Source organism: Natrix helvetica (genome assembly GCF_964273705.1).
Source record: "Natrix helvetica genome assembly, chromosome: 8".
NCBI classification, from domain to species: Eukaryota; Metazoa; Chordata; class Lepidosauria; order Squamata; family Natricidae; genus Natrix; species Natrix helvetica.
Window position 1 is genome coordinate 3096549 of NC_138559.1, and position 12002 is coordinate 3108550.

General features: G+C 48.2%; 1 protein-coding gene across 1 annotated transcript; it reads left to right on the forward strand.

Annotated features, from left to right (window-relative positions):
* Positions 1-8312: 8312 nt before the first annotated feature.
* Positions 8313-10114, forward strand: ITPRIPL1 (ITPRIP like 1). The gene has a single exon (XM_081961467.1). The coding sequence runs from the start codon at positions 8324-8326 to the stop codon at positions 9878-9880; it is 1557 nt and encodes a 518-aa protein (XP_081817593.1). The 5' UTR covers positions 8313-8323; the 3' UTR covers positions 9881-10114.
* The last annotated feature ends 1888 nt before the right edge of the window (positions 10115-12002 follow it).

Genomic DNA, 12002 nt, shown 5'->3' on the forward strand with positions numbered 1-12002 from the left:
AGCCACTGAGCCACCGCGTCCCTCACAGGAACCATTAGCACGACTCAGGTGATCCTGAGGACACAGATAAGCCTTCAAGGAATGACCAGCTGTCTGGAAAGAATATAAATCCTTCCATTCCCCACCAACCCATCAGAGCCGAAGAAGCTTCTTGGAGGAGAAGTGAAACATCTTCAGGGGAAAGAAATAGAAAGTCCAGTTGCCTTCTGAAAAAGCACCTTTGGGACCAAGTAAAAAAGCTTAACTCTTGTCTACATTGAATTTCATTTTGTGACATAGGATCCAGTGTCCAAGTCAGTCGAGATCCATCTGCATCTTGAGACTATCGTCTGGGCAACCCGTGACTCTTTCATCCCTCTGCTGCGGCTCCCTGGCACTCAACCTATGCGTCACAACCGACAATGTGTGACAACCGCCAGCATGCAATTTTTTGAGCTTTTTGACCCCCCCGTAGGCCAACCATGGATAAATCCAAGAAGCGAAAAGTTTCAGAAGAAAACCGAATCTTTCAATTCAAGTACATGTGCTAGTTTTGTGGCCACTCAGGAAATAGTCAGGCACGGGAAGGGTTTCTGCGGCTCCCGGCGTTTTCTTTTCGGTGGGAAAGGGGTCCAAAGGGCTCTTTGAGTGTTTAAGGCTGCCGGCTCCTGATCTGGGGCGTTGGCTATTCCTGCCATCTTATCCTCATCCGAGAACTTCGGTTCTTCCTTGGGCAGGGTCAGAGAAGGAGAAAGATGCCCAAGAGCCCGTGGGTTCCTGCCTGCCCCCTCTCCAACCTTCCCTGCCCTCAGACTTTTCCTCCTTTGGTTGTGAAACTCAAAACACGAGAACCATTTTAATGGAGGACTATTTGAAGCGAGGCTGGGCTCCCGGACACTTTGACCTTTTGGACAAGCTAAATTTGTTCTTCTGCAAACAAATCACATTATTTATAGCTGTGATGACAGGCCGTTCAGGGCAGGGGGGGCTGCGGTCCAGTGAGAAATGCGCATCCCATCCAGCCCCCCAAAATGAGGGCCACTGATTGGACCCAAAGGTAATGAACTATGATTGACAGTAATCCCAGCTAAAGAGGCCGGGATTAGCTGCCTGTCATTACAACGGATCCTTGTAACTCAAACCAGCTGCTGTTCTGATTGATGGTGGGATTTGGAATTGCTGAATCCTCCCCCCCCCCCCCCCGGCTTGGCACAGCAGGGCACAGAGCATCAGCCGGGCATAAATAAACCTGCAAAGGTTATTTGATGGTTCTCAGCATCAGTGCCTCAAGGGGTTCTGCTACTACTACTCACACCTTCCTGGTACACTTGGGTACCATGCAGTGGTGGGTTTCAAAAAAATTTGGAACCTACTCTGTGGGTGTGGCCTGCTTTGTGGGAGTGGATTGAAGGCCATGTGACCGGTTAGGAGTGGCTTGTCGGCCATGTGACTGGATGGGAGTGGCTTGCCAGCCATGTGACCGGGTGGGAGTGGCTTGCTGGCCATGTGACCAAGTGGGAGTGGAATGTTAGAAGATCCCAAATGAAGTTAGAAAGGCTGGGTCCCAAACCGAGCTGGCTTACCTGGGATAGGGGGAATAGGGGGTAGAGCTTCACCAAGGACCCTCCTCTCCCCTCCCGAGATCGCTGCCTTTCCCCCCAAAAGCAGAGGGCATCAGTATTTAGAGGGAGCATCTCCCAACTTCCCCCCTTTGTGTGTCACTCTTTCTCTCTCTCTCTTCCTCCCCACATTTCTCTCCCCCCTTTCTTTCCTCATCCTCTTCCTCTGCACGGTTCCCCCCAGTTTTTCATGCTGAGCCATTGGGGGAGGGCAGAGGGAGAGAGAGAGACAGATTGAGGGGCACAAAGAGATGGGGGCGTCCCATTTTGAGAAGCCTCCCTTCGCAAAAGATGGCTGAGAGGAGGAAAGGGAGGATTCCCCACCCCACTCAGCGCTGTTTTCGATGGATAGGCTTGCGGCTTGGGGGGGGCAGTGAGTGAGTGAGCGAGCGAGTGAGTGACAGGGGCGGGGCAGGAACATACTTCCGGGTTCCTTGATCAACCGGCTTGCCCAAACTGGTGCGGACCGGCAGAAACCCACCACTGGTACCATGCCCCCTACTTCCCCTCCCCATTGTAAGGAAGCCAGTTGGAACAAAATGGCACCTGACTGGGATTCTTACTGTAGATGGTGCCAGGTTGAACAGATTGCGGTGTCAACCCTGAAGCTGACATAACGGAAGTCATTTTGAAGCTTCTGTATTGCCACACTGGAGTGGAGGGATAGGGAGGGGGAAGAGAAATAGCTGGGGTTTTGTAGCCAAAGCAAAATACGTTCTCCTAGGAACCAAGGACATTCCCACAGCTGGTCAGAGAGAGGAGCCCAGTAACCAGATGACACCTTGATTGGACCATGTGACTGATCGTTTGGAGAAGGAGGGAAACTTTTAATTAGGTGAAAACAGCGGGAACTTTCAGAGTCGGTTTTCACCAGGTTGTGCCAATACAATATTTCCAGTATTCTTTGAGGAATCTACCTGCCTCGGAGTTGTGTTTGCCAAGGATATATTACTTGGAATCCTGACATGTCGTTTAGGGAATCATGGAACCGAAGCCAGAGGAAAGGGCTGAATGTAGGAGGTCCAATCCTCTTTCAGCCCACAGTTTTGTGTGGAGCGCATCACGACGAGGCTAGGGCTGGGTCGTCCTTCCCAGGGAAGAGGCATAACCTCTCCAAAAACTCTGTGGTGTCCTCCTTCAGCACATTGCAAGTGAACAGGAACAGTTGGGGGCATAGATTAGGCCCTAAAGATTTGGGGCCATGAGATTTCAGAATAACAGAATGATAGAATTGGAAGGGATCTTGGAGGTCTTCTGGTCCAACCCCCTGCTCAAGTAGGAGGTCCTAGTCCTGTGATGGCAAACCTATGGCACACATGCCAGAAGTGGCACACAGAGCAATTCGCCAACACTGCCCTAGACTACTCCAGACAAATGGCTGTCCAATCTCTTCTTAAAAGCTCCCAGCGATGGAGTATCCACAACTTCTGGTGGCAAGCTGTTCCACTGGTTCATTGTTCTCATTGTGAGGAAGTTTCTCCTTAGTTCTAGGTTGCTTCTCTCCTTAGAAGGACCTTCAGTCCACAGAAGATCCAGCAATGATGTGATGCTTCTTAGGCAGGCAGATGGACCAATGGGTCCCTACAAATGGAATAGATCCCTCTCTCTGTCCTTCTTCTCCTCTTCTTCCCTTGAGTTGCGGCACCAACAAGGCTTCCCTAGTTAAGATGGCCGTCTTGGATCATGTTGTCCACCCCCTGCTGCATAATCCTCTCATGACATCCCCATAATTGCCGTTTTATTCCACTGCAATGTGACACCTCATAACAAGACTTAGAGAAGGACTCTGGGATCGGAGAAAGACTGGGTGGAGAATTCAGGGGCACAGCCATGTGTTAAGTTACATTTGGAGTCCTTCTGCAGACTTTAGTGGAGTTGCTGTGGATTTACACCACAGTCTGAGCAGGTGTCAACAGCTGGCCTGACTCCCAAGCCGTTAGGAAGCACCGTTGGCATTTGACTCTAACTGCCCAGGCCCAAATGTGTTTTCTGCTGCTTGCTAGGCTATCCCTATGCTTTCTTTCTTTCTTTCTTTCTTTCTTTCTTTCTTTCTTTCTTTCTTTCTTTCTTTCTTTCTTTCTTTCTTTCTCTCTCTATCTCTCTCTTTCTTTCTTTCTTTCTTTCTCTTTCTTTCTCTTTCTTTCTTTCACTCTTTCTTTTCTTCCTTTCTCTTTCTTCTTTTTCTTTCTTTTTCTTCTTCTTTCATTCTTTCACTTTCTTTCTTCTTTCCTTTCTCTTTCTTTCATTCTTTCTCTCTCTCTCTGTCTCTCCCTTCCTCTCTCCCACTTTTCTTTTTCTTCCTTCATCCCATGGGTGGAATGCTACTGGTTCTGACCGGTTTGCTAGAACCGGTACCAAAAAATGCTAAAGTTCGCCCAAACTGGTAGCTCAAAAAAGCTTTAAAAAGGTTCTGGGACACTGAGTTGTGTTGCACGATTGCCGGAACCTCCCCCCCCCCCTTTTAAAGCATTTTAAAACTACCAGTTTGGGTGAATAAGTAGGAAAAAAATGCTTTAAAAAGTGAAAAAAAGTTGGCCACGCCCACCCAGTCTTATGATCCCCCAACAAGCCACACCCAAAGAACCGGTGGCAATAAAATTTAGATTTCACCCCTGCTTCATCCCAACCATAAACTAACTAGCAAACGGATCTCCATGTTTTCCAGTCTCAGGGATGCTCTCTATCCCAATAACATCTACAAATCAAGGCAGGGTTAAGATGAAACAACAGAATATAGTCCCCAAGCTTTTCTTTTTCTCTTTCTTTCACTTTCTTTCTTTGTCTTCCTTCCTTTTTCTCTCCCCCTTCCTTTTTCTTCTTCCCTTCCTCTCCCTTTCTCCCCCTCTCACAAATCTACTGTGTTATACAAATGCACCCATCAAATATTATTCTACTCTAGTAATGGGGGGAGGGGGGCAAAAGTTTAGGCCCTTTTACTCAACTGAAATCGTACAACATGCTAAACCAGGGCTCCTGCATCTGTGCTTCAAAAAGTTCAGAACACCACTAGATGGCAGCAGAGTGACACAGAAGGCTGACTCTTTGGTACCATCCTGTGGTCAAATGTAATTTTGCAGCTTATTTGCTGGTCGCTTTCAGCCTCCTGCCTTCTAATGATTAAGATTCCTGATACAATGCCTTCCATTTCCATAAACGTTTCCTTCCCCTCTTGATACTATCAGAAAAGCTCTTTGTTTCCCCAGGCGTTTTTTTTCATAGGATTTAAACGGATTGCTGCCATTTTGTTTTGATTTCTGAGTATGATTTGGCTACACTATGGCAGAAGTACTGGGGGAAAAAATCCCTTGGTCGTCATCCTGTGAGACCTTTTCCTGTTTGGATTGAGAAATGGGGAGGGGGCATTTCTCTTTCCCCAAATGGTTGCAAAAGGTTTAAACCACAGGCGAAATTGGCGATAACTTCTCCTTTTATAGGCCAGCTGTGACTTCACAGTCAGTCAAGTAACAATGGGAAGGGGGTTACTAGTGCAGCAACTAGCAACCAATGGGGCTTCCCAAGGCTGCAGCAAACCTGGGATTGTGACTTAGGAAGTGATGTTCTGTGGTGCCAGGAAGGAGCAGGCAAGGTATGGAGCATCCCTGGTTTAAGATGCGCTGCCCCTTAAAAACCTGCGTGCCGCCAGAGGTAGGTTGGGGTTGGGGGAAGGAAGCGTCCCCCAGCATGACTGCTAAGTGGGGGTCACGGCTATATCGCGGCTGCCAATCCTAGAGCCAATTTCTGAGGGTTTTTTTTAACAACCCAAGACACAGAATTTGTTGGTTCATTTCTTTATAAAAACCATAAGCCGCCCATCTGACCTTAATAACAACCCAAGGAACACCATTATTGATTGGTTGGTTTATAAAAATTTATAGGCTGCTCATCTGAACTCAAGGTCACTCTGGGTGCCTTATTAACTTCCATGCCTCACTCTTTCACCAGTGGCCATCATATAGTGCAGTGTTGGTGAACCTTTTTGGCACCAAGTGCCGAAACGGGAGTGCATGCACCAGAAACCTGAACAGCGGCTGCTCTTCTGATTTCTGGTGCCCACATGTGCACTGGCCACCTAGTTTTCTGGTTTCTGGTGCACATGTGAAGACTAGCTGCCCAGCATGCACCAGAAAGAAGAGCAGCCACCCTTTGCGCATGCGCGTGCCGGGAAGATGATCTTCCAGTTTCCGGTGCATGCATGCACACCAGCCACCTAGTCTTCTGGTTTCTGGCGTGCATGAAGACCAGCTGGCCAGTGGGCATGTGCGTACCAGAAGCCGGAAGATCACCTTCCCAGTGCGTGCATGCGCACCGAGCGGCTGCTCTTCCAGTTTCTGGCTCTCCGGCACATGTGACTAGATGGCCGTTGCACCAAAACCCAGAAGAGCAATGGCTTGCATGCCCAGAGATGGCTCTGTATGCCACTTCCTGCACGGGTGCCATAGGTTCGCCATCATGGATATAGTGGGAGGGGTACTATGGATTGATTGCACTCAAAAGACTCCTAAAAGCTTGCTGGAAAGACTGGATTTCTGCTTCTGTATAAAACAATGAGTGTCAATGTCCAGCAATTGAGAGATACAAGCGTCTCAAAAATAATAGATATTAAAACTGAAAGTCGCTGAAAGATGTGGTGAACAGTCATGGATGATGCTACCTCCTCCTCCTCCTTCTTCTTCTTCTTCTTCTTCTTCTTCTTCTTCTTCTTCTTCTTCTTCTTCTTCTTCTTCTTCTTCTTCTTCTTCTTCTTCTTCTTCTTCTCCTCCTCCTCCTCCTCCTCCTCCTCCTCCTCCTCCTCCTCCTTCCTCCTCCTCCCTCTTTCTCCTCCTCTTCCTCCTTCATAGTGTATTCCCACAGGTGTAGGGACCACATTTCAGATCATTGAATGCCACTTTGCATGGTCAGCTGCATCTCTGGGGCACAGGCCAGCGGCTTGTATGTATTTGTATTTATTAGTTCATCAAATATGTATAAGGTAACAGGTATAAGTATGAACATGAACAAAGGAAGTAGATGCAGATAAATGGGGACAGTAGGACAGGGATGGTAGGCACACTGGTGCGCTTTTACACTCCCCCTTTATGGACCTCTTAGGAATGGGGTGAGGTCCATGGTAGACAGTTTAAGGTTGATGCTGGGAGGATTTGAGGATGTAACAACAGAGTCAGGTAGAGCATTCCAAGCATTGACCATTCTGTTGCTGAAGTCGTATTTTCTGCAGTCGAGTTTGGAGTGGTTTACCTTGAGTTTGTATTGATTGTTTGCCAGTGTATTATTGGGGTTGAAGCTGAAGAAGTCGTTGGCAGGTAAGATATTGTAGCAGACAATTTTGTGTACTGTGCTTGGATCATACCGCAGGTGGCGCAGATCCAGATTGTCCAAGCCCAACATTTCATGTCTGGTGGCATAGGGAATTCTATTGTGAGTAGAGGAGTATGTCTTTGTTGATGGTGTCTCGCCATCTCTGTTTTGGACGCCCGCGAGGTTGCTGGCCATTGACTTCTAGTTGGTAGACAGTCTTGGCCACCGTGGAAGTTACCGCTCTCTGGACATGTCCATACCAGTTTTCTCATCTTCCTTTTCTCATCTTCCCTATAATTGGTGCCACACCAAAATGCTGTCGAATGGTGTCATTTGTGATGTGGTCGAAAAGGGAGGTGCCCAATATCCAATGGAGCCTTCACAATTCCATGGCATGGAGATGATTTTCAATCCCTGTTGTTGCTTTCCAGCATTCAGTTCCATATAGTGCAACAGGGCGCATGGTTGTCTTGTAGATCTTAGATTTGAGACAGCTTAGCATTCGTCTGTCCCATAACACACCGGTGAGTTCTCGTCAATGCATCCAGGCTGCATTTACCCTTGCTTGCACCTCCCCATTGATGTTGCCATTGCCTTGGAGTTGGGATCCCAGATACCGAAAAAATGCCCACCTTCTTTTGGTTTCCTCCATTGATTTGAAGCGTTCCAGGGTTGGTGACCGTCTCTAAGTACTCAGTTTCCTTGATGTTGAGGCGGAGTCCCAAATGGTTGGCATGGACGCTACGTGTGTGAAAGACTGAAGAAAGAAAGACTGTTATTTAGCTGTCTCCTTCTCCTGGCAACTCTGCGCACGCACACACTGGGAATAGGCTCCAGCTATTCTTCTGCCCCACTGATGTCTGACTCTGAAGGCAGCTGATAACTGGCATACGGCTCTGGCCCCCTCTCTGCCTCCAACTCATCAGGGCCTTCCTCAGACTCCAGGACTGGCCCAGGTCCCCTCCCCAACCTCCTCACTGTCCGAATCTGCCACAATACCTTACTTCAGACTCCCACACCTGCTAAGCAGTTCAGAAATGTTGGAAAGGACTTGGAATTCTGGGAATGCCTTGGGGTTCCCAACTGGGAGGCTGGTGGACTCTTTTCCCAGGATAATTTGAGGCTAGGGAAGGCTACAACATGGAATGAATTTGCTTGTCCCATCCTGTCCCCTTTTCAGCACCTTTTTAAAAACATGTTATTCACTTCTCCTTTTTGAAGGACAGCAATTTGGAACTGTGCATATCGTTCTGTGGAATGCCCTGAGAATTTCTACAAAAATAAAGCCACAATTTTGTTTTCCTCAGAAATCCAATGAATTGATACGGAAGAACAGTCGTAAGTTTAAAACAATTATTTCCTCTTTCCTGGCTACCCTTTATCAACACCTCTATCATTTGTGCTTCTTTTCAGGAACCACCGTGTTAGATATGGCCATAGCCCCTCTGCTTTTCCTGGCGGCCCTAGCATTAGTCCATCACCCTTTGTTGGTCAACGACATCACAGATCTGACCACCCTGAATCGTCTCGAGGAGCATGAGAAGCGGCTAACGACAGAGATGGGGCGTCTCCAGGTGGAAATGGACCAGAAGAACTGGAACTGGGATCTCAAACAGAACCAGGAGCAGTGGACGGCAGGGGACCTTGACACGGAAGATGGCACCTGGGATGGATGGCCATATGTAGGGGTTGTCATCCTCATCCTGTTTGGATGCTGCAGGCACACCATCTCAAAGGAGCCCAGTGACGATTCCAGCATGGATGGCTCCAGCACCACCACCACCACCACCAATGGAGAAGAAGACTTTGAAGACACCGATCCGGAACCAGAAGATTACGAATCCAAGAAGAAATGGTTGGAGGCTTTTTATGAGCAGCATATCGAGACTGGCGATATGTCCAGCTTGTGCGATTTTGTGGAGATGTTAGTGAATGACGTGCTGGAAGAGAGTCGGGATCAAAAGCTACTTCTGCTGGAGAACTGCATTGGGGTGGGCAGCGCCTTTGAAGGATGGTCCACGGAGGTTTCGAAAACCTTCTGCATCCTCATACCTATATTACCGCCCAAGGGCTACTCCTTCCACATCGAAACCAGTGATTCCGAGGGGGCTCCGTGCAAGCATGGCCACATCCTGGTAGAGGCAGAGTGCCTGTGTAAGAGAGAAAGGCTGCTGGGGGACGTGGTGTGCTCCCTCCATCACCCGGAACGAGAACTGAGCCAAGAAGAACAGAGCAAGTCCCTTATGCATGTTCTATGCACCAATTCCCATCTGGACGGGGAGAAAACGGCCCAGTGGTTCCAAGCTTTGGTAAGCAAGGCCTGGGACACTCTCGGCCTGAAGTACAACTTAAGTCTCATTATTCAGAATTCCAACAAAAGGTGTCAGCTGAAAGTAGACCTTGAATCCAGGGAGGAGATCTTTATCGATATCTTACTCGGAGTGCAGCAAGGAGACTCACTGATCTTCATGACCATCGGAGAGGACCCAACGGACCATCTCAACGGCATGGTTTGGCGTCAAACTTTTGCCGTCCAGGAGCTGCTCTTCTTCAAATGGGTGAGCCAGCGAGCTCCCAAGGACAGTTGCCACCTGAAATGCCTTCAGATCTTGGTCTTTTTTAGAGAGTCTACAATCCCGGACAAGAAGAACCTGGTGCTCACAAACTACCATTACAAGACTTGTTTGATGCACCTCTTGCTTCTGGGGCCTCTGTCCTCCTGGGAGCCAGGGCAAATCACACAACGGCTTCAAGATCTCCTCTTGGAGATGAATGCCGCCCTGGAGGAAAAATACCTCGAACACTTCCTCATCGGGAACGTGGGTTTGCCCATCCAAATCCCTTTGCCCAAGAGCCTCCGAAGTGCTGCCCCCTTCAACCTTTTTGAGTACTTGGCCCAAATCCCGATCCTCCACATGGAGGCGGTCAATGAGTTTGCGCAGGTGGTAGAGCAGGTGAGGACTCTCTGGTTAGCCCCTGAAGAATAGCAACCCTCAACGCCATTTGGAAAAGACAGTTTTCTTTGGCTCATCCTCAAATCATGTATCCTTAGTGGAGCCGAAAAAGGTGGGGAGCTTTGTCTCCAGCATGTGGAACGAAGCTGGATGAGATGGTCCTGAAATGGTATTTGGGGGAGGCTTCAAAATGAGCCAGGCAGCGGCCGGTAGCACTTCCAAGAGCCCAAGTAGGATCAGCTTCCTAGAGCCAGCTATTCTTCAATATTTTTCTACATTCCAATCCCAGACAAATTTGCTCTATTAGACTTGAAATAAAGGTCCCAGCAAATCTGTTCTAAAGCTTCTTATAGCCATCCTTTCTGGGCTTATCAAAATCAGAGGCTCCTGCTAGTTTTTTTTCTGAGTTTTCAACTTTTCCAAATGTTGAGAATGTCCTGTGTCTCAGATGTGAAGGCTGAGATGTGGGAGTTGGGAACTAGTTCTTGACTTATGACAACCAAGCCCAATATTTCTGTCGCTAAGCAAGAGCTGTTAACTGAATTTTGCCCCGTTTTACAACTCTTTCTTTTGCCACAACGGTTCAGTGAATCACCATTGTTGTTCATTAAGCAACATGGTTGTTAAGTGAATCTGGCTTCCACGTTCACTTTGCTTTGTCAGAAAATCGCAAAAGGGAATAGAATAGAATAGCAGAGATGGAAGGGACCTTGGAGGTCTTCTAGTCCAACCCCCTAATTAGGCAGGAAACCCTAAAGCACTTCAGACAAATGGTTATCCAACATCTTAAAAAATGTCCAGTGTTGGAGCATTCACAACTTCTGGAGGGAAGCTGTTCCACTGATTAATTATTTTGTCAGGGAATCTCCTCCTCAGTTCTAAGTTGCTTCTCTCCTTGATTAGTTTCCACCCATTGCTTCTTCTCCTGTCCTCGGGTGCTTTGGAGAATAGCTTGACTCCCTCTTCTTTGTTGCAGCCCCTGAGATCTCAGAAGATTGCTATCATGTCACCCCTAGTCCTTCTTTTCATTAAACTAGACATGCCCAGTTCCTGTAACTTTTCTTCATGTTTTAGTCTCCAGTCCCCTAATCCTCTTTGTTGCTCTTCTCTGCACTCTTTCTAGAGTCTCAACATCTTTTTTACAAAACCAAAACTGGATGCAAATATTCCAAGTGTGGCCTTATCAAGGCATTATAAAGTGGTATTTACACTTCACGCGATCTTGATTCTCTCCCTCTGTTGATGCAGCCTAGAACTGTGTTGCCTTTTTTGGCAGCTGCTGCCCACGGCTGGCTCCTATTTAAATGGTTGTCCACTAGGACTCCAAGATCCCTTTCACAGTTACTACTACTATACTGTACCTGTGCATTTCATTTTTTGTGAACCAGATGCTCCAGCCCAGTCACGCTCTTTTTTCAAATCCAGGTACTCGTCGACTTACAACCCACAATTGCGCCCCAAATTTCCATTGTTGTGTTGCAGAAAATGGGGCGTTGGTTCTTACCTGATACGCCCCTTCTCCGGGCGGTGGAGACAGCGGTCATGCATGGGTTAACTCAGTCAGTAACCAATAGAACTGAGTCTACCAAAGTGATGTCATCGTCTCTGTGGAGCATGCTCCCGCTTTCGTGATGAAGGAGATAAATAGACTGCTGTGCTGTGAACAATCGCTCTCCGTGAGGTGACTACTCATCATGCTCCCAGACGCTCCCTGCGAGGTAGGCCAGATCCCCAAGGGTGGGGATGACCGCTGTCTCCACCGCCCGGAGAAGGGGCGTATCAGGTAAGAACCAATGCCCCATTCTCCCAAGTTGGTGGAGACAGCGGTCATGCATAGGACATACCAAAGCTGGCGTGTCCCCGGGAGGGCATGAGACTGGCCTAGGAGCTGGAACAAGGGAGAACGTGTTGAAGGACGCACCGTCCAAAGGTAGCATCTGCCAATGCATATCGATCCACCTTGTAATGTCTAATGAAGGAATTAGGGGTGGACCAAGTAGCTGCCCTGCAGATTTCTTCCACTGAGGCCTGCTGTGCCCATGCCGCCGACGTGACCGCGCTTCATGTGGAATGAGCGTAATGTTAGGTGGAGGAGTGAGGTCATGCGAAATGTAGGCCCGAGCAATGGCCCACCTAATCCATCGGCCAATCGTAG

What these genes read in the sequence shown, in the direction of transcription:
- ITPRIPL1 (XM_081961467.1), top strand. Translation starts at nt 8,324, where the DNA reads ATGGCCATAGCCCCTCTGCTTTTCCTGGCGGCCCTAGCATTAGTCCAT.